This window comes from Mesoplodon mirus (genome assembly GCF_964341445.2).
Source record: "Mesoplodon mirus genome assembly, chromosome: 8".
Lineage (NCBI taxonomy): Eukaryota > Metazoa > Chordata > Mammalia > Artiodactyla > Ziphiidae > Mesoplodon > Mesoplodon mirus.
Window position 1 is genome coordinate 14,753,089 of NC_138984.1, and position 23,058 is coordinate 14,776,146.

Genomic DNA, 23,058 nt, shown 5'->3' on the forward strand with positions numbered 1-23,058 from the left:
CCTTGATGATGAAGCACTTTTTGTAACAGCATCAGACTACGAGAATATCTATAAATGACAAAAGACTTAAAAGTCATGGTTAAACATCTGATTATAGTGTAATCAATAAGGAAACTTGGTTACAATAACCAGAATTCTGACTGATGACATTTAACTTAACATACCAAATAATCCTAGTTAAATATTTCTCTTTAAGATACCTCAGGGGACCTCTAAAGTACCCCAAAGTTAGCTGGAAATCAAAAGAAACAATTAAAATTTGATACTTGGGAAGTTTGTCAAAAAGTTTTAAAACACTTGGTCAAATAAGATCATAGGTCACTGTGAGACAATACTTATTCCTTAACCAAAGTTACAAAAGATCTCAAAAGCAAATACAAGTCACTTAAAGGCAAAGAAACTCACACAATCTGTTGTCAAAAGCAGAATTTCAAGAATACTTTGGAGGGAGAAACCAAGTCCAGTCTTGTTCCAGCCCATTCCTAACAAAATCCATTTACTCAACTAAATTCAATCCAGTCTTAGAAAATCCTAATCATGAATAACTGTTTTCAGTATTTTTCATTCTTCACACCTTCTTTTACTAAAAACGCATATCTTACTTTTCTTAGAAGTTTTTGCACATTGAGATACTTTTCTTGTTGACAAATTTGTAACAGAGTAAGGTCTTATTTGACCTCTAATAAACCTAGGTACAACACAAGTATTATACTCAACACTGATGACTCTAACTTGCCTGTATTAATCAAACCAACAAGCTTAAGCCACCTTCAATACCAGATATCAGATTAGTACTGAATATTTTCCAGATGACATGAACCTGAAATTCATTCTGGCCAGATTATTTTCTATTTCTGAGTATTTATATAATTGCTTTTTTTTTTTTTTTTTTTGCGGTACGCGGGCCTCTCACTGTTGTGGCCTCTCCCGTTGTGGAGCACAGGCTCCGGATGTGCAGGCCCAGCGGCCATGGCTCACAGGCCCAGCCGCTCCACGGCATGTGGGATCTTCCCAGACCAGGGCTCGAACCCATGTCCCCTGCATCGGCAGGCAGACTCTCAACCACTGCGCCACCAGGGAAGCCCTACTTATTATTATTTTCTTTTTTAAAAGCCAATTAAGTAGAGCTCTGAATTCATTTTTGGCAATATCATACACCTACAATGCACATATAGATACATATGAACACACAAACACAGAGGCCTCATAGTTCCCATTCCAAAATTTCAGCCCTGAGTCAGGTACAGCATAAAACCATCAGTAACAAGGGGTTGGATTCAAACTGGGCTTCTAGCAGATTGAAAATCAAGGTCACCTACCTAGATGGCTAAACCCTATTTACTCGTGTTTACAGAAAAGACACTTAAGATTTCTATTTATCCTTGACAAGTCAAGTTCTAAATTACTTTACCCTCATTTTTAAAATTTGCAATTACAAAGGTGGCAGAGATAAGGCTTTCTGAAAAGACCAGATAGGACATTTTCATCTCAAAGGTACAGGCAAATTCCTCCTAGGATGACTTTGTTTCCCCTTTGTTTAATACTTACAAGCCTCTTAAATACATAGGGAAGGTTTTGGGAGTGGTAAAAGGATTGGTGGGTTTTGGATTATTTTTGGAGCCACACCTCTGGTCCTATACAGACTACATTTGTCAAACAAGGACAGTTTTGTTTTCTTTTTCAAAGAATTGGGTGGTTACCTCAATGATACTGAAGGACTGACATACCCATTCACCTAAGTTTTACTTTTCCTCATTTCGCTTAGGGGAGAAAGCCTCTTCCAAAATTCCCATCAGGCTCTGAATATCAGCTATGGTCAGCTTAGTCAGACCAGTGGCCTCCTATTTTGGTAATCTTCTTACAAACATTTTTGAGGATCTTCCCTAGGTTTAAGAAATTTGTACCTTATATTCAGACACTACATAACACTTTTTACTTAATAATCACTGGCTGGATAACTTTGGCCAAGCCCAGAACCTCGATATTCCATATTCCAGGGTCTACTAAGGCTTCTATTTTAGCTTCAGATTTTATCTGTTCCTTTTTGCTTTTTGTTAGAACCATTTGGTGATGAGGGTGGCTCCCTTGCCCCTCAAGAAACAGAGTGGTCCCTAACTTAGTTCATAAATCTCTTGCAATTAAAGGGATGGGACAGTCAGGCATGAACAGAAAGGAATGTAAAAACAGTTGGCCATTGATCTTGCACAAAAGGGTTCCAGGAAAGTGTGTCCCTGTCTCTTCCCTGACAACCCCATTACGTATTCCTTATGACTGCTAAGGTTTCCAATCCTTTGGGTTAAGACCGAGAAGGTTGCACCAGTGTCTATAAAATAATTTTATCAAGTGGCCCGCCACATCAATGACCACCTGAGGCATGACGTTAGTTATGTAGATGGTACTTCTAGGCAGAGCCACTTTCGGCCTTGGGCCCCTTTAGTCTTTTGATTGCAAAACCATCAATAGAGGAGGGGGCCCGTCACTCTCTGGCGTCTGGGGCATTCTCTCTTCCAGTGCCCTGGCTGTTTGCAAAGGGCACATCCATCACAATCCTCCCTCCAGTGCCCCTTTTGTCCACACAGGGTAACACTGGCCTTGTATGGGTACCCGTGGGCCTTGGGGTCTGTCAGGGCCATATTGGCCCAGAAAAGCCAGCTTCCCCTTTGGTGGCCTCTGAGCGGACAAAGCTACTGCCATCATTTGGGTCTTTTGCATATTTCTCTGGGTGTGTTCAGCCTTTTTGGCTACATCCTTATTACTGAAAACCAAATAAACCAATTGGAACAAACCATTCATTGGAGTCTGAGGACCAGCAGTTGTTTTCTGAATTTTGCACCTGATGTCTGGGGCAGACTGGGCTATGAAATGCATAACAAAAGGGCCTGTACCTCAGGGGAGGAGGGATCCACGTTCATTCGGGATCCATGGCCCTGTAGGGTAGGTCAGTTAAAAAGCCCTCTGTGTCCTTCCTAGAGTTACCCCTCTGAGCTACACACGCCTTAGATTTCTTTTGGGTTTCATTGCCTAGATACAAGGCTGTGAAAATCTGAACATAGGGTACTTCATTTTAAATTTCCTAACTCATATTGTGGCCAAACCTGATAACATAACCTACTAAGTTTTTCCTTTTAATTAGTTGTCCAAATCTTTCCCAGTCCCAGAGTATATGGTCCAGGGGGTATTGGTTGAGATTGATGCAGCCTGGCCAATTTCAGACAAGCCTGAGCCTAACTCCTGAGCTATCCAAATTCTACTCTTAAGTCAAAATCCACTGCACAGGGCTTCCCAGGTGGTGCAGTGGTTGAGAGTCCGCCTGCTGATGCAGGGGATGAGGGTTCGTGCCCCAGTCCGGGAAGATCCCACATGCTGCGGAGTCGCTGGGCCTGTGTGCCATGGCCGCTGGGCCTGTGTGTCCGGAGGCTGTGCTCCGCAACAGGAGAGACCACAGCAGTGAGAGGCCGGTGTACCGTAAAAAAAAAAAAAATCCACTGCACAATTTGGTCAAGATTTGCACTTACGATTTTAGATGCTATCCTTTCCAAGGTAGTCTCCCAACCAGGTTAGGGTCCCAGAAGTTGCAAAGAAATGGTGCAGATGTCCCCAGTGGTGTTGACGATGAGCGGGAGTTGGTCTAGCTATAAGTTGGGAATGAAGGGTCAGCACTTGTAAGGGTCAGAGGGAGGGGAGTAAAAGTAATAAAAAGTACACCTTGGTGGTCACACAGGTCTTCTGGGGTTAATAGAAGAAAGAAAGAAATAGAGCAGGAATGAACAAGAATGCAAGAATGTAGGAGAAAAACCTCAGAGTCAAGGAGAAGAGTATAGGAATTGACAGTTTTGTCGTGGATCTGCTGTTGGATGTGCAAAAGTATATGGGGTTGACCTGCCGGTCAAAAACGAGCTGACAATCGACAGAGCCTCCTCCCCAGTGTGCCTGGCTTGTGGCGTCCCATGGGCCTCTTTAGAACCAAGACCAAACTCTCAACATTTTCTTACCTAATCACTATCCCTTCGTGGTTGCCAGCTGAAACCGTGCACCTCAGATTGGGACTTGAACCCATGTGCTGGGACTGAAACCCAGCCTAAACCCAGATGAGGACTTGAACCCACGCGGTGGGGACTCGAACCCAGCCAAAACTCAGACTGGGACTAGACCCACGTGGCTGGGACTGGAACCCAGCGAAAACCCACAGTCTTCCAACTGAGATCACACGGCTGGTTTCAGGACTTAATGAGGGTAAGAAGTGGATTTATTTAGAGAGAAACACATTCCACAGAGTGTGGGCCATCTGAGAAGGTGAGAAAACCACCAGGGTGTGCGGTTGTCAGTTTTTATAGGGGTGGGTCATTTCATAGGCTAATGAGTGGGAGGAGTATTCCAGCTATTTCAGGAAGGGGCGGGGATTTCCAGGAATTGGGCCATCGCCCACTCTTTGATCCTTATGGTTGGTCTTGGAACTGTCATGGAGCCTGTGGGCGTGTCATTTAGCTTGCTGATGTGTTACAGTGAGCGTATACTTAGGCTCAAGGTCTAGTGGAAGTCAACTTGTCTCCCATCTTGGACCCATTTGGTTCTAATCAGTTTATGTCATGTCCTTGGGCTGTGTCATTCTTTCAAAGGTTGTGCCATGCCTCCTTTCCTCCTGTTTCACCTTGGTGCCTTGATTGTAGGCTCAGCTCGGCCTCATTAGCCATCTATGGTTGCCTTGGTCTCACCGCCTCTGAGACTCAGGCTCTCATCTGTACAGTGGGCACAGCACCCCCTCTTTTACAGGTTGTTTGAAGGCCAGATAAGACCACCTATGTGAAGTGTCCTGCCCTGAGGGTGACTTTGGCTGTGATGTGGGAATTTGGAGGGAAGAACATTAGAGGGCAGAAGCTCAGGAGAGTGTCCTCTGCCCATCGCAGCAAGGTCGTGAGGGAAGGCAAAGGATGGTCCTATTCTTTTTTTTTTTTTTTTTTTTTGCAGTACGCGGGCCTCTCACTGTTGTGGCCTCTCCCGTTGCGGAGCACAGGCTCCGGATGCGCAGGCTCAGCAGCCATGGCTCACGGGCCCAGCCGCTCCGCGGCATGTGGGATCTTCCCGGACCGGGGCACGAACCCGCGTCCCCTGAATCGGCAGGCGGACTCCCAACCACTGCGCCACCAGGGAAGCCCGATGGTCCTATTCTTGAACCAAGCTTTTCCAAACCTGGGCCATACAGTAAGGGAACTTTCTTCTGCTTTTATCTTTTACTTAACTGTCATGACAAGAGCATTGAGATTTCTATAGCTTTAAGCCTCACCTTTAGCATTCCCATCTCTTTCCACTAGCAACAAAATCCTTAAAGCAGAAGCTCCACAGAATGGGCAAGGTGGGTGGGACAGGGCTGGACCCTGCCCTGAAGTCAGATAGAAAGGAGGAGACACAAAGTTTAGACCGAAGCCAAAATGCCCAAGAAAGGAAGAAAATGTACCCTGAGGGTAGAATTAGTTTAGAAAGCAGCTCTCCTAAATTTACAGTAAATTGCAGATCATCCCATAGCCTGGGGTTTAATTATTGCTTAAATAATCCTCTTCTAGTTGAGAATTTCCAGGTTGGAGACTGGGGTTGTCTTGGTGGCTTTTAGTGCATTGGTTACCTTAAGGTAGGGAAGACCCACTCCCTCTTGCCCACCCTCTGACCTCCTTTCACTTAATTCCAGACACAGAGGCTCTCTTTGGGGTCTTTTGAGAAGGACAACTCTTTTTTTTTTTTTTTCCTTCAGTGCACTGGTATCTCACCTCCACATCTCATGTCACCTTCTCAGGGGGAGGCTCTCCCTGACACCCCAGCTAAATAAATGTAGCTTCCCTTGTGCCTGTCCCAGCAACCTGTACTCATCTTCTTGGAAATCTTCTCATCTACTTAGCATTCATTACTTTCTAATGATCTATTTATTTGTTTATTATTTGTTGAGCCACAAGAGATTATAAGCTTCAGAAGAAAGCGCTTGTTTATTCCCAGCTGGATCTCCCACCCTCCTTCTGTAGGACTCTTCACAGAGAAAGCACTGATTAATGTGGCATCAACGCACAGATGGATGGAGCTTCCCTTATTTCCAGGTCACCTGGGCTGGACCACACCGCAGAAGGCAGATCTGAGGATTTTCACCAATTTTGGCTTCCAGAAACCACTCAGGCAAAGGTTCTTAACCTTTTTAGGGTCACAGATCTCTTTAGGTATTTGATAAAACCAAATGACTCTCCCAAATGAACATAAAAATGCACTCATAACTCTGCTTACAACTTGGGGGTTTGGAGACTCCTAACGGCCCAGGTGGAAACTCCAGACTTAAGAAAAACCAAGGGGAGAAGGAGAGAGATTAGAGGCTCCACGCCACAGTCTTAGGAGACACCTCTTAAAACCGGGCCAGTTTAAAATGACCTATGCCCTTGGATTGCAGATATATATATATATAATGCATGAATATGTGTGTATATGTATATATATGTGAAAAGAAAGAAATCAGAGGCAAGACATCGCTTCTTGCCAGCAGAGTTCCAGATCTGCCAAACGCTCCCCGCCTTACGCGGTTTAGGACAGGACAACCAGTGACACTTCCCGCAAGTGTCTCGGGAGATCTCTTAGCCAGGTCTGATCAGTGTTTGTGGGATGAATGAATGACACACTCGCTCGCAGAGTCAGGAAAGCAGCCCCCTCAGCGCTCCCCGTGCGGAGCCCGCGGGCTCTGGTTCCCGGCGCCTGGGCCTAAGAGGCTGGAGGCGGAGGCGCGCGCGCAGGTGTATTCGCACCTAGGGCAGCCCACGCGGCGCGGGGCGGGGCCAGCTGCGGCGGGGCGGGGCGGGGCGGGGCGGGGCGGGGCGGGGCGAGAGGAGGAGGGAGGAGGGAGGGGGAGGGGGAGGAGGGAGGGGGAGGGGGAGGGATGTAGGAGAGGGAGGGGGCAGGGAGGGAGCTGGTACGAGCCGGAGGGGAGGGAGGGCAGAGGCGCGGGGAGGAGTCTGCAAACTTTCGCTTCGAGGGCATTGTGGGAAGCAGCCATGGTCTGAGGCGGGCACCTCACCTGTCAGCCGCGCCGGCTCCTGCGCTCGCCTCTCGCCCTCGAGTCCACCGCTCTCGTCTCTCGCCCGCGGGGACGGCGGCGGCGGCCCGGCCACCATGGTTAGTGCTGGAGAGCGGGGCGGCGGCGCGGACCAGGGCGGACGTGTGTGTGCGCGCTCCCGGGAGGCACCTGCTGCGCCGAGCCGGGCGCGCGGCCGGGTGGGCGAGCAGCCCCATCCCGCCCCGCCTGTCCCCCAGCCCCCCGGCCCGCCCGCGCCTGTAGTCCCGGCGCCCGGATGGTGCGGATGCGCCCGGGGCGCTAGGGACGCCAGCTTGGGACTCTCGGGCACTGCCGCTTCATTCATTCCACCGTTTGCTGAGCGCTTAGTCTGTGCCAGGCGCGGTGCCAGGCGGTTGGAGATGTCGCGGGGACCAGGTGGAGTCCTTGCTATTGGCGGCTTACCTTCTAGGAGGACGATGTGGAAGGAGGGAGATGAGTAATATACCAGTAAAATGAAGATAACTTCCGAGAGTAAGTGCTCTAAAGTCTCAAGTACAACCGGATGGAGGGATGGAGAGGCTGCAGCTGCAGAGCGGGCAGGCAGTGAAGGCCTCCTTGAGGAGGTGACCTCTGAGCTGTTGGAAGTCCTAGGGGAGCTCTGCAGGTAGTGGGAGCAGAGAGAGCAAAGGTCAGAGAGAAGGAACCCTTGCTTGTAGTGAGAAAGGTAGACAGGGGCCAGACGAGGCAGGTCCTAATAAACCAAGTTAAGGAGTTTGGATTTTATTTCCACTGAGTGGGGGAGCCTTGGGAGCGGTTTAAGCGTGAGAACTGACTTTATCCCTTCTATACTTTTAAAAGATCGCTTTGGCTGTTGGTGGAGAGTAGCCTGGGGTACGTGTGTGAGGAGGTGTGGAAGTGGAGACAGGGAGACCAGTTTGCAGTGCTCCAGGTGAGAGGTCCTGGTTGCCTGCACTTGGATGGAAGCAGTAGCTTCAGGCACCTCTTGTTCTTGCCTTCTGTTTAGGGTAGTGTTTTGAGAGTGCGGTGGCCTGAACTGCATGAGTTCCACTTCTTCAGCTGAGCTCACTTCCCAATCGGAGGAGGAACAGAAGTGACCTGCACTCTGGGCTTGAGTACCCTCCACAGGCAGGAGGAGGAGGGCCATGTGGGTTACAAAAGTTGATGGACAAGGAGAGAAGTGGAGTGCCAAGCCCCTGGACGGGAAGACCACAGATGCTTTCCAAGGAGAGGTTTGGCTGCACAGACTGGAAGCGCCATTGTTGTTTGTTGAGGCTTCCTTGTAAATATAGCATGATGCAAAAAGGAGGCTGTAAATAATGGAGCAGCTCTCCTGGCTTGCTCAGGTTTCTCAAGGAAGAAGGTGACATGTGTGCAGCCCGCCACATTTTTTGCCTAATGGAGGGTGGAGCAAGGCCCTGGAGTTTCTGAGTAGCAAACATCTTCCATCCCGAGAGCTTGTGTAGGGTCCATGCTGTGGACAACACCTGCAGTGGAATTTTATTTTTTCTTGCTGGTGTCAAATGATGAGTTGATCAGAAATGTGCAGTTTCCCTAGCTTTTCTACTACATCTAGCCCAATGGGAAATATTGATGTTATTGAGTGCCTGTGATAGGAGGATGCTCAACTCTTTACCTTCATGATCTCAGTCAGTTCTTGCAACAAACAACCAAATGAGGGTATCATGCTCTTTGTATTTTACCTGCTCTGACCTGTCCCAGCAATGTGTCCTTGGACCATGACTTGACCTCTCTATGCCAGTTTGCTCATTTGTAAAATGGAGATAATAACTTGCCAACTCATAAGGCAGTGGTTCTCAAAGTGTGGTCTGGGTACACTTAGGAGTCCCCAAGACTTTTTAGAGGTCCACAAGGCCAAAACGATTTTCATAATAGCACAGAGATATTATTTGCCCTTTACACGTTCATTCCTACATGACTGTACATGACGTTTTCTCAAGGCTAACGTGACCTGGGAGAGTGCAACAGAGTGAATGCAAAAGCGGTAGCAGAGTCCAGCTGTCTTCTATTGAGCCAGACATTAAGGAAATTTGCCAAAAAGTAAAACAGTGCCACTCTTCTCACTATTTTTTGTTTGTTTGTTTTGGAAAGTATTGTTACTGTTCATCAAAGAGTTGTTTCTGATAATGTGTAACAGGTTGATTATAATTTTTAAGTGAATCAATAAGTGTCTAAAATGTTTCTCTATTTAAATTTATAATACCATACAGTAAATTCACCTTCCCAAGCTGAACTGTGAAGTTATTTCTTTATCTGAATTTATGTTATAAACAGCATGAGTGCTTCCCTTTCCTAAATAGGGTAATTCCAAGTTTCCCATGTTCATCATAATCTCACTGTATTACAGAGAAATAGGAACTGTGAGAAGCTGAGAGGGTGAGGGTGGAGATATCTAACTCTGAACCTGGAGATCCTGCTGTGAACCCCTCTCCAACACCCAGTATATCAATTTTATTGTCTGAGGCTTAAGTAAATTGTGATTAGTATGTATTGTTATTTTGGTGGTTTAAATTCCAGCTTGAGTGAGGAAGCCTATTATGGCAGCGGTAGCGAGCGCTGTCCTCCACTGAGACGTGGTCTGGGCTGCTGGCCAGCACTTACTGTGGGGTTGAGGGGTTGGGAAGAGACCCTCTTTGGTGTTCAGTTATCCAAAGAGGGTTCACCCACAACAGGCCCTTCCCACGGGCCTCCCAACAGCACCAGTGAGACTTGTGTTTACCCCTCCCCAGGGTTGTTACTTCTGAGTTCCCATTACTGGTTTCTGTGACAAATACTGTCAGCAGCTTACAATTTTTGTGTGGTATTTTATTGACAACAGCTGGCAGGAAATGGTCAGCAGATTGTGTATTTGCCCCACTGTTTCCAATGTCTGTCCTTTTGGGTCCCATGAATTATTTTATTACGGATGAAGACATAATGGATAAAGTCACCCCTTCCCATAACACAAATAAAGAAAGTTCCTGTATGAGTCCCCAAAGATTAGCATTCCTTGACATCTCTATGAATCATTCTTTCAATTTTATTTTCTTGTTACTGTACAGAGATTCTCCGAGTGAGCTGAGATTTCACTGGTGTGCCTTCTTTCCTGAGGCCTGTCCTTGCCTCTCTCTCTTTTTTTAAAAATGTTTTCCACAGCAGCTACACCATTTTATTTAAATTATTTATTTATTTAATATTTATTTATTTATTTGTTTGCACCGGGTCTTAGTTGCGGCACGTGGGCTCCTTAGTTACAGCTCAGGGCTCCTCAGTTGCAGCACATGGGTTCCTTGGTTGTGGCATGCAAACTCTTAGTTGTGGCATGCATGTGGGATCTAGGTCCCTGGCCAGGGATTGAACCTGGGCCCTCTGCATCGGGAACGTGGAGTCTTATCCACTGTGCCACCAGGGAAAGTCCCCTTGCCTCTCTTACAGTCTCCCTTTCTCACGTATCTTGTTTTTCTCTGATGGAATTCTTTGTTTTCTAGCCCTTTACCCAGGAGAAGCTCCCTTTCCAGATCCTGTGATGTAAAAGAAGGTATGCAGAGATCAGAGGCAAACACCCCTAAAATCCTCTCAGGGGTGTACTAAACTGTCTTGCCAGCACTCTGACTAGCAAGAGAAAATGTACTTCTTGCATGGCTGCTAACGTGGGATAAATTAAGAATTTTTACAGTGGAAAGGGGGTACTGCACACTGTTTCAGTTAGAAGTGAAATGCCACTGACCATTATGAGGAAGCTGGCCTTCAAAAAATCTCCCACAAAGTCCCAAGTCTGAACACTTCCCAACAGGTAGAGCTGGGTTCTGAAATAGCTCTCTAAATAGTTTCTGAAAACTGCCTGGGGAAAAATAATATAACCACTTGTTAGTCCCTCAGTGCGATGGGGCATAGACCTATATTACATTCAGTCAACAGCATAGGCATGCAGGATTCCATTTTTAATGTCCTTGTTGGATCTTCTCTAGCAGGGCTTCTGGGCCGGTAAGAAATGATGGGTGTGTGGCAAGGTTCAGTGGCCACTTAAATGCTACAGGAGCCTGCCTTCAACACTGGGTCTCTTAGGAGGAGGAACTAAGGCCACAGTACAAACTGTGGTGCTTCTGCCCTTTGTATACTTGCCCTTGTCAAGGGGGGACCTTCAGGGGTAAAAACAACTCATCCAGCTCATTATAGACTAAAAAAAGAATTTTTTTTTTTACATTAAAACATCAATGTATTTGGGTCCAAGAGGCAAAACTCCCATAAACTTTAAAGATAAAAACCTAAGAAATAGTTCGTTTATGGCTAGTTGCTTAAGGCTGACCCTCTAGGTCTCACAAGGCTACCTGCCTTTTCTGCAGTTCTAATTATTTGGGAAGAGAAATTTGAGACAGTGTTCTAAGGCAGGTGTCAGAGACATTTTTCTGTAAAGGGCCGGATTGTAAATATTTTAGGCTTTCTGGGCCTTACAGCCTCTGTCACTATTACTCAACCACTCTGCTGTAGAGTGAAAGCAGCCATGGACAAGATGCAAATGGCTGTGACTGTGTTTTAATAAAACTTTATTTACCAAAACAGGGCCAAAATTGGCCTGGAGGCTGAGTTTGTTCTGTAGACCCATGTTTTCAGGCAACTTCCATTAATTCACGCATGTGTACATTTGACAAATAAATTGGACACCTGCCCTATGACAAGCAGTGTTCCAGGCAGGACTGGCTATATAATTTGTGGTGCCCAGTGCAAAATGGAAATGTGGAATCCCTCGTTCAGAATTTATTGGGAATTTCAAGACAGTGGCAGCAGAGCATTAAACCAAGGGTGCTCCCTTTGTGAACCCAGGGCTCTGGTGTTCACAAAAGCCAGCCCTGGATCTGGGCCCCAGCGGTTGTATTGAACAAGCCAGAAGCTCTCCTGCTCTCCTGGAGCCCACGTTCTTGGCGGGAAGTTCTCTAAACTTTCTTAATATGTATTTTGTATCAAGCATACAGAAGAGGATTATACTATAAAGCACTGGTGAGTCATCATCTCATTTTTACATCATGGAAGTTGTAGATGATTCCCAGGCAGGTGGCATGGGGACCCGAGCAGTGCTGATCCTGGTGGCTACGTCAGGCCCTGCCATCCCTTCCCTTCTTGTCCTGAGGTCGTTCGTCCAGCTGGCTCAGACTGTACTTGGTCATTTCCTGAACCAGTTCTGACTGGATGGGGAGTTCTCAGCCATACCCATCTCCCCGCGTTTGCTGTTGGTTAGATCCTTAGGTTGTTAGTGCTTCTGCTGCCCTCATTGCCTTTGTCCACGTCCCAGTGGAGCCCTGGGCACGGGATGCCGTGGCTTCCCCAGCTCTTCCTGGGTCTGCCCTGATTGTCAGGTGTGGTATAATTTGTCAGCTTGGACAAGTGTGTGTAAAATGATGACACAGATATACCTGCAAATAAACAGAAAACTTGTAGAAGGGTATGCTAGAGACAGTGATTGTTTCTGGGAAGGGCTCTAAGCATCTGGTGTTGTAAAAAGAGTCACTTTTTATTGTGTGTTCTATTAGACATCTCAGTTTTTTTTTTTTGTATTTGAACGTAGCACCTTTTAAATTATACGAAAAATGACTTTTAAAATGTTCCCATTTATATTCTCCAGCAAAACTCTGCTTTGTTTTTCCCTATGTTTTGTAACTTCTTAAGCCTGGATGTGTCTGGAATTGGATGGAAGCAGGAGTTTCCTTAAAATACGTCCACACACACACACACAGACACACACATACATGTGCACATACATACATGTACACACACAGACATTTTCTCTCTTCTCTTCTCTTTAACTTGGTCAGGCTTCCAGGACTCCTGTTTGTACCTTGTTTTTTTTTTTAATTAATTTATTTTATTTATTTTTGGCTGCACTGGGTCTTCATTGCTGTGCACGGGCTTTCTCTAGTTGCGGTGAGTGGGGGCTACTTTTCGTTACCGTGCGTGGGCTTCTCATTGCGGTGGCTTCTCGTTGCGGAGCACGGGCTCTAGGCATGTGGGCTTCAGTAGTTGTAGCACATGGGCTCAGTAGTTGTGGCTTGCAGGCTCCAGAGCGCAGGCTCAGTAGTTGTGGTGCACGGGCCCGGCTGCTCTGCGGCATGTGGGATCTTCCCGGACCAGGGCTCGAACCCGTGTCCCCCGCATTGGCAGGTGGGCTCTCAACCACTGCGCCACCAGGGAAGCCCTGTACCTTGCTTTTGAATGAGAATTGAGACTAGCTGAGGGGGAAAAAAATTGTGATCCATCTTTCTCACTTCAGCGACTCTGAAAACTTTTGATAAAAAGGTAAAATAATATTGCTAGTCACTTCACAGGATGGAACCATGAAAGCACAGAGATGCTTGTCAGATGAACTAGGGTTGGCCTCACTGTGTTCAGTAGACAGCGGAACATTCTAGCAAGATTGAGAAGTCCTGTCCCTGAAAGAGTCAGGGAGGACCAGTCAAGCCCGGTACCAGTTTCAGATTGTGACTGAATAGTTCAGCCCCCAGTTTCAGTGTCTGCTGCCCACCTACAGCTTCTCTTGGCTTCCCTGAAAAAAAAAAAAAATCAGGGCAGCAACTTTTCATTATGTAGGTGAGGCTGCAAAAGGCCTGAAAAAGATGACTGTTTCTTTTAAGAGAAGTCTCAGAACTTCCTCGGGAGGCAGAAGTGCTGTTGGAGGAGACATCTCTGTTGTGTAAATGTTGAGCTACACGTTGCCTGTGGAGGTGACATGCCTACAGCGTTTCAGGAAGCCTGCCTGTGCTCATTTCTAAAGGCAGGTGTGGGATGCAGGTGTGACGTGGTGGTGAGGCAGAAGGCGCTGGGCTCCTGGGTGCAGACTCCGTGATCTGGGAGGCTCTGCTCTTTGCTCTCATAACCAGGCCAGCTTCCTAAATTTCCCTGAAGATTGAATGAGCCAATCCTGTTCAACCCTTAGCTCGGGGGGCTGGCACCTGGCATACATTCCATGAATGTTAGCCAGGACATTTTTAAGGGAAATAGGAAAAAACTAATGAAAAACTTAAAAATAGTTCTTAAGTTTTTTCTTCTTTTAATGAGAAATTTATTTGAACGGATGAAACAAAGCAACAAAATATCACAGACTGAAGATATTGGGGAGGTGGGAGAAGATAAAGGTTATCGTAATATCACATTTTAAAAAATGTGCTTCTAAACTCAGAGTGTGTATAGAACGTTTTCCTTTTATTTCTGAAACAACTGCTTGCCTCCAGTTTCTTTGTAAGAAGTCAGGTCCTCAATTCAAAGTGTCCTGTGTATGAGTCCTACCTTTCTAAGTCTGTTTGGCCTCACAATTTGGATACTTTAAGAATTCAGAAAATCTAGTCTACGTTGACAATCTTTGTAAAAAAATAAGGGGAAAAGAGGAGGCTTGACTATATAACAAGGCAGGTCTGTCTGTCAGATTGAACCTGAATTTTCAAAGAGTGTGGTGGATGTGCAATCTCCCACCTCTTAAATTTTGTGCACAACCATTAGCATGGTTGTCAAGGTATAAAGGCCCTGGGGACAGATTTTTAATGAGTGTGGAGTATAGGCTGCAATAGGAAGGAAAAGGAAGGTTCTTAAGTGATTACGATGCAGGGCGCTGAGTTTAGCATAGTAATCATAGCAAGTTGTTCCTGGCCACAAAAAAATTCACATTAAGAAAGATCAAATAAGCATCACTATGAAATATGAATGGGGTCCCAAGTTATTAAGGTTTCATTCGACTTCAAAGGCGAATTGAAAATTGCTTGGGATTTCTGCTCCCTTATTTCTAGGACCTTTTCCTCCTTGAATGATCTGAAACAGAACCAAAGGCCAGTCTGCCTCTCAAAAGACTCCAGGAGAAAACCTAATTAGGGACATATTGACTATAAGACAAAATTAAACCACCAACAGGTATTGTTGATTTACCCTAAGTTGATTACCTTGTCCAGATGAAATGATAAATGGAGAAATAGTACATGAATCACTTTTCAGGGTATTTTTTTTTTCTTCTTCATTTGTTAATCCTTGTGTTCTTAACCAAGGAAGTTATTAGAAAAGAAAACCCCGCAAGTATGAGATCTGTTTCTTGATTACAAGAAACTTGTGTTGTTGGGAAGAAATTTCTCACATGCATAGCAAACCTAGATGAGTATGGGAGTAGATAATTAAGCTGTGAAGTATGTCGTTCAGATTACGTAATTGCTGCAGGAATTCTGTGCAGGAGGACATGGGAGGGGCCCATGGGAGAGACAGGTGTGGGGCTGCCCCGGAAGAGCAGGTCACCCTGCCTTCAGCTCTTCAGAAAAGGGTGTGGGTGTCTGGTATGTATGTGAGTGGGAAGGGGTTAATAAGTAGAAGTAGACAACACGGAAGGTGGTATTAAGAAAATGTAAGTCCTGGAGGAGGGCCTGCTGAAGGTCTACCATGACAAACTGGTTTCTTTCTTTTTTTTTTTTAAAGATGTACCTTTTTTCCTTAATTAGTTGTATTCCATTTAATTAATTAATTAATTAATTAATTAATTAATATTTTTGGCTGCGTTGGGTCTTCATTGCTGCACACCGGCTTTCTCTAGTTGCGGAGAGCGGGGGGCTACTCTTCGTTGCAGTGCACGGGCTTCTCATTGCGGTGGCTTCTCTTGTTGCGGACCATGGGCTCTAGGCACACGGGCTTCAGTAGTTGTGGCATGCGGGCTCAGAAGTGTGGCGCACAACCCAGGGATCAAACCCGTGTCCCCTGTATTGGAAAGTGGATTCTTAAGCACTGCGCCATCAGAGAAGTCCAAACTGGTTTCTTATTGATTGTCCCATCTCTAACTCTGCCCTCCAGTCAACCCCACTAAGAAATTCTTCATCCAGTATTATCAGGAATGACATTTCTCACTGACTTTACAGATAACGAAAGAGGACAAACTTTTTATTTTAGAGTTAAAAAAATATTAATATCTTATTTAAGCATTTGGGGAAATGGGTCAAAAGTAGCTTGAGGCTTGTCCAGAGTCCAGGGGAGCCTCACTTCACTCAGCTGCATAGTTTTGAAGATGGGTTGCCTTCTTAGCAGCCAAGAAACAATGTTACTGAAGTTGTAGGTGTGTTTAGGGATGTGTGCATGTGTTTTGTCTCTGAGTAGGCTAGTTTCCTTGTATATCTCTAAGAAACAAGTGCTGTTACCTTCCTCCATCACTCTAATGAACGTTTTGAAAAGGAAAGCTTATTTTAATAGCAGCCGAAGACAAACATCACTAGAAAGACAGAAGAGCATGATGCTTGGAAGGATTGCTAGACTGGAAGATAAGGGGATTTGGGTCCTGTACCCAGCTATGCCAGCAACCATGACCTTTATTTACCACGTTACCTAACTTCCCGGGGCCAGTCCTCAGCTGTCTCTTGAGGTGAGAGAGAATCTTAAAAATCCTTTCTGGCTCTCACAGTTTGTAATCAGCTACAAGAAAGTCATATGCCTCTCCAAACCCAATATACATTATTTTCTGCATGTGTCAGGTCCAGAAGCAGGGCAAGCCTGATGCTGAACTGTTGACCCATATGTTCTTGTGTTGCTGTTGATCAGGAGCTGGGCTCCTTCGTAAGTGCAGCTTGAAGGTGGGGTTGTCACGTACCATGAAGGCCATACCAACCGAGCTCATGTAGCTTTACATCGAATCATTGCATTGCTCACATCTATTTGTGTGTGTGTTTAGGCACAGGTTTAAGTCCACTTTTGGCTTCAATCAAGTCAGGTGTAAAAGAAGCACAGCATTATTATTTTGCTATAGGTACACATTTACTGAATACCCCCTGTGTGGTCTGTACCCGGAATTGGAGATTCTTAAGAGATATAAAGGAGACAGAAATGATTTATGCTTCTTATCCCACAGGTAGGGAAAACATAAATAGTACAACTTGCATGTTTCTTTCAAGAATGTCGAAAATAGAGATGGAGCTGGGATGGGATAGGGTACATGGGGACGTGTAAATTTTATGAGAGATTCTGAAAGGATGTTATAGACTTGGTTGGGTGAAGGGTATATTTCGAGCATAGGAGAGGAAGGAGGAATGGGGTGTGAGATGCGTTCTAACAAGGCGTGTTTCAGGGCCTGCAAGCAGATTGGCGTGACTGCATCTGGGAATCAGTTTGGGAAACATACACACACAGAAAACTAGTTCCCGAGAAAAAGTGGAGTCATTTGGTGGAGGATGTTGAATTCCAGAGGAGATTTTCTCCCTGTCATTTGTTGGGAGGACAGTTCAGGAAGGTCTGGCTTTTTTGTTTTCTGTTCAGAAAGATTTTAAAGTGAACTTTAAAGTTTTATGTTCATTTTCTTTTATAGTAGGTAAGTTGAACAACCACACCCATATCTCAGAAAAACTTGAATCTATCTTTCATAATTTTTTCTTTATTTCCTCTTTATTGAGATGAACCTCCTGATCATGAGCTTGGGTGTTGGGGGAATGCCAAATTGCTATAAAAATTTTTTTTTGAGATATAACTGACATATAGCATTATATTAGTTTCAGGTGTAACTAATATAACGATTCAGTATATGTATATATTGTGAAATGATCACTGCAATAAGTCCAGTTAACACCCATAGTCATTTTTTAAAGGAAATTCAGGCCAAATATATTTATTTATTGAGCAGCTATATGTCATTGCTTGTTAAAATTCAAACCATTAAACTTATTGAAGAATAAAGTATTTTAAAACATAATGGACCAATGTGAAAACTTCAACTCTTGCTCCTGTGTAAAGCATTTCGAAAAAGACTTATCCTGTGTCAATTGTAAGACAAATAACTTTTGGTCTGAGAAAAAACCTTTTTAAAGTGACTTGCTTTGTAATAATGGGCTTGTCTAATTAATTGACGTTGATCCATATTTATTAGTAAAATCAATATCAAAATGCATTTTAAATCATGATAGAAAGTAATTTTTGGAGCAACTGCTTAGCAAACATTATGCCAATAAAATTTGCGTTAGCGCCATCTCTGCTGCACATAAGTCAGTTTTGGGATCAAAACATTGATATTTTAAAGACCCCGCTAAATCTTTCTGAAAAGAATTATGTCAAGACTTTTAAAGTCAGCTTTTAAATCTCATTTTTCTGAGCTCCTTTTTATAACCAGTGAGGACAATTGTGTTTTATCAGTAAGAGCTCAAGAACAGAATATTTAAGATAACTAACTGCAATAATCATTATATTTTTAGCAAATATTTACAACATGAATGCTTCCATAATATACTTCCAATTTAGAATTATATTCTGTACTACAGTCTTAGACATGGAAGCTAAAAATTTTGGACCTTGTAAAAGTGACCAAAAAAAAAAGGCACAAATTCTTTTTTAATTAACTGTGAAATAATCACAAACAGAATAGAACTTTTCTTTCCAGAGCTTCTTTTTTCTTCCCAGTTTTATTGAGATATAATAGACCAAAGCATCTTGGAGTGGTATTTTTTTGGTAACATCCTTGAAAGATTTATAATTAAACATCAGTTTTACTGCCAACTGCCATATTTATTTATGGGTGCCAATGACTTTACAGTTTATATTGTAGTTATACATTGCTAAAATTAGGTTAGGTTTCTGAATTTTAAATAAGTATTTAAAATGTTAGGCAAGGGAAAGAATTGAGAAAAATAGAGTGTCCTTTTCTTTCATTGCCTGGTTTTTCTCTGCTGGATGACGTAAAGAATGATTATTTCCTGCAAAAGTGACCCCAAAATACCTGTCGCATCCTCCCCTTAAAGAAGTCATACTATTTGTCAGGTCTAATGAAAAAAGAAACAAGTTTTCAGACTTGAAGATGTCAAGTCCATCTTCAGCCTGCACATGGCTGATTGCCATGAACCCAAGATGGGCCAGGCCAGTGCTGGTGTTGTCTGATGTTCCATGAGCTACTGCTGTGTAGGGAGCTGGAGACCGCCAGGTAGAGAATGGGTGCACTCTAGCTGGTGCACGTTTATTTACTGCCCAGCCTTAGTCTCATCACGTTATAAGAATAGAGAGAGCCCAGAAAGGGGTTATATAATGAGACTTGAGCAGAAGGCCAGACTCACTATCATGTAACTGCCGTGAAATTACTTTGTTGGCAATTAAAATATATTTAAACTATTTCTCCATGACTGAAGCTTAAATCTGTGACTATTAAATAAAGTCCTCTTCAAAGCAGCTGGTGATTCTTAAAGTTTTCTGGGATAAGAATCCTTTCGGAAATCTGCTAAAATTTCTGCACTTTGTCCTTAGAGCAATGCTCATAAATCCAAAATATACTTTTAGGAAGTCTACCAACAAGTCTACCTTTCCTCTTCCAGATTATCCTTAGACCTTGGACATTTCTTGTAAAGCTATAGAATGCTACCTGAATTCAATACTTAGCCCTGCCATCTATAGCTTGATGACTCCGGGAAAGTCTTTTAAGTGTCAGAAACTTAATTTATTATTATTATTATTATTGTCTTTAATGTTGGTACATTGTTTCGATATGTGTATTAAACAATATAAAGCATATAAACATAGCCAGCATTGTGCCTGCCATGCAGTGGGCCATTTCTACTGATTAATAGAATTGTCATGTGGAACACTGCGTTCATTTTAGTTGGTCAGCAGATTTGCATCTTCCTGGAGGAAAGGCCCCTTGAGAAGTTAGATGATGACCAGAAGATTTTTGGGGGGCTTAGGACCGGAGTAGTGAGAGTTGGTGGGCCGGTGACAATGTCTCTAGTGTCATATAACTCATAGCTGTTGCATCTGTCTCCACTTGAGGTAAAGAAGTCAACCGCAGATAATCACAGAGGCCAGATGGGGGCACGTTTGCCCCTGGAGATGTGTTCACAAATTCTTCCAAACTGTCTTCTTTTTCAAGGACTCTAAGCAGACCACTGCTGTTAACACAGCTTTCTTCAGACAGGCTCCTGTAGAGTAGATCCTGGAGCCACTTTCTTGTTGTCATTCCAGCCATGTCGTCCTCTGACCACACCGTGGTTATGTTGATTGGAACATGTCTTCTACAGAGGGCTAATCACGCTGCCTGTGGACTATTTTATTTTAATTGCCAAGTTATGGGGATTGCATGTAGTCATTTGTGAACAGTCTGCAGTATTGTTGAGCCTAGTGTTATGCAACACAGACTCAAAAGACTCATGTAGTGTAAAGCAGTCCCATCTACACTGTGCACATATGAAGACTGCCTTTTTTTTTTTTTTTTGCGGTACGCCTGCCTCTCACTGTTGTGGCCTCTCCCGTTGGGGAGCACAGGCTCCGGACGCGCAGGCTCAGCCGCCATGGCTCACGGGCCCAGCCGCTCCATGGCATGTGGGATCTTCCCGGACCGGGGCACGAACCCGTGTCCCCTGCATCGGCAGGCAGACTCTCAACCACTGCGCCACCAGGGAAGCCCCGAAGATTGCCTTTGATTGTGGGAAGGACTGATGTGTGGATAATGGGAAGACCTCAGGCTTTACAGTCAGATCTGTGTTGGAATCCCTCTCTGCCATTTACTAGCCTTACAGCTCAGTCATTAATGTAGGTATTATGGTGCATCTATCCATGCCCTCAAATGAACACTCACTATCTGTTCCTTGCTGATGGTTATCCTGATGGTGATGGCTTGTGACTACTTACATTTCCTGCTTCTTTTAGCAATGCTGCGTGTTCATGCCTGGAACTCTGGCTTTGTGCAAAAAGGGCCATCTGATCTGTTGATTTGCTTTCGACAAGTGACCAGCTGAAGTAGTTTTTTCAAATGAATGGGGATGGAAAAAATAATCATCTACTATCTGTCATGGAGATTCATCATTGAATATATTACTTACATTCCTAATTTAACCGATTAACCTAGCTGATGACAAAGTTCATTCTAGTAGTATTGTGTTCTATGGAATGCAGAATAATGTATAAATAAGAATGGTTTATGCGCTTGGATTATTTGCTGTGGAATTTTAAAAAATTTAGATTTTAGTCAACTAGGACCCATTGCCTTAGTTTTTCTTACAAGGTTCACATGTTAGGTTGGTTTCACAAATCTATGCAATATTCATTTTAGGCTTGTTTCTACCACAGTCCTTAGAATTTGAAGTTAGTTCATAAACTTAGGAGGGAAAGTGATTGTTATCTGAGAGTTGAGTCAGACCCTGAAGAAACATTACTTGGGTCTGTCTAGAATTTAACCCAGTCTCTGCTTTCCTTGAATTACATCCAAAATCAACCCTGGATGGTTTCTTCCAGAATGAGTTCCTTCAGACTCTTCCTCTCAAAGAAGATGTGTCTTACACTGGAGGCCACAACTGAAATTTACCAACCAAGGAGACCCAATGAATGTCCTAGTTTTATAGCAAAAGATTCTCAAAGGTTTTCCAATGTGGTTTATAGAACGTTGATATTTACTTTCAGAATCAATGGTATTGTTTTCCTAACTTTATCTATCCTATTGGTAGAATGAATTAAAAGTCCAAATGAAAAACGAAATCACATTCATTTAAAATAAAGATTGGGTCTTTATTATTATTGTCAGCCTGAAATCTCCTATACAGTCTTAGTATTTTTTTGTTTAATGTACAAGCCTCGTTTTGATTGAAGTACGACTATATTTGAAACATGAGGCTACATATTTTGCAAATGCTGGCTTTTTACATGATCAGTGAGAATTTTATTTGTGCTATTTGGTAGGTGATTGGAAAACCTGTCTTGGCCACATACCCCTGATTATTGTGGCCTAGAGGGCGGCCAGGGATGGTTTAAATGTTAGCTTCCAAGCATATTCAGTTTCAGAATTAGGTGATGTCTGAGAAGCAGAAAGGCCAGCCCTTTGTCGTTTTTGTCTCTTTGTTAAGCTCAGTACTGATGGGCATGGTCTCTTGCTCCTAGGCTGTGAATTAAACAGAGCAGAACAGAAAATGAAAGGCAGAGAACAGCTGCTTACCATTGTTAATGGACGAAACAAAGAACAGAGGGTGGGATACTCAATGATGCCAGCTGTGTCCACCGCGGTCTCTTCCCTGTGATTTTTCTCTGACTTGCTCAGCGCAGTCTTCCTGGCAATGAGAGCCACAGGGGGTTAGAGGCTGGGAGGCAGAGAGGGCACAAAGCCCAGGCCACTTCCATAGTCTAAACATGTGACAAAACAAAGAAGTGCCCAAACAAGGCTATAAGTATTGTGGCACCTTTTCAAACCTTATGCCTAACAAGATAATACATGCAGTGTTCATAAAATTCTGTGCACTTCCATTTTGCCTTTTGCGAAATATTTTAAGGATTTATAAAACTTTATTGATTCATTGTGTATGCCAGGATCTTGAACTGGTAGTGGGATACAAGCTTATAGCCACATAAAGAATGCCTCTTTCAGACTCGTTGGGTTTTTTCTGTGACGGTCTGAGTAACGCATGATTCTAAATTTCATTCAGTGGGGTTACCTCCGATTCCGAGGCTGATTTGTCTGTCTTTGCAGTCCCACACATTAGCACTCATAGTGTCCATATTTTGGAAAATGGCTTACAAGGGGCATGCAGGGGCCGTGTCAGAGTGGGCTTAGCCAGGCTGTGTCCTCCAAACAGGGCTATAGTTGGTAAAAGTTATTCAGAGTTGGGGATCTGCTGCCAACCTTGCTGGCTTCCAAGCCCAATTCTATCAACTATAGCTGTGTGACCTTGGACAAGTTACTTAACGTCTCTGTCCCTCAGTTGCCCCAACTTAAGAAATGGAAACTGACTGGTAGCAAATGATATTTCAAATAATGTATAATGGTAAGAAATTACTGTTATTTGTTGGACTATTTATTCTTCTCCCCAAGATTTTAATCTATTTGTTCTCTTGCTCTTGGGCTCAGGTAGGAGATGAAGGCCCATGAATATACCACATGGAGATGCTGTACTCCATCTCTAGGTATCAATTCTAAATGACAGGCTTTGAAAGTCATAGAAAAATCGCTCACACAGATTTTGCTCTCTGCTCTTGATCCATATAGCTCTTTTCTAATTTCTAAACCAAAAAAACTCCAACATTGATTTTGAATGAACTATAGGAAGCCTAGTGGACTCAGTCAATAG

The 23,058-nt window shown here is 44.0% G+C and overlaps 1 protein-coding gene across 1 annotated transcript in view; it reads left to right on the plus strand.

Moving 5' to 3' along the window:
- The first annotated feature begins 7,017 nt into the window (after positions 1-7,017).
- AP1S3 (adaptor related protein complex 1 subunit sigma 3) overlaps positions 7,018-23,058 on the plus strand; it is a 55,266-nt gene continuing 39,225 nt past the window's right edge. The window contains exon 1 of the mRNA XM_082630444.1: positions 7,018-7,137. Within this exon, the coding sequence (XP_082486570.1) occupies positions 7,135-7,137 (3 nt within the window). The 5' untranslated portion in view covers positions 7,018-7,134. The remainder of the gene's footprint in view (positions 7,138-23,058) is intronic.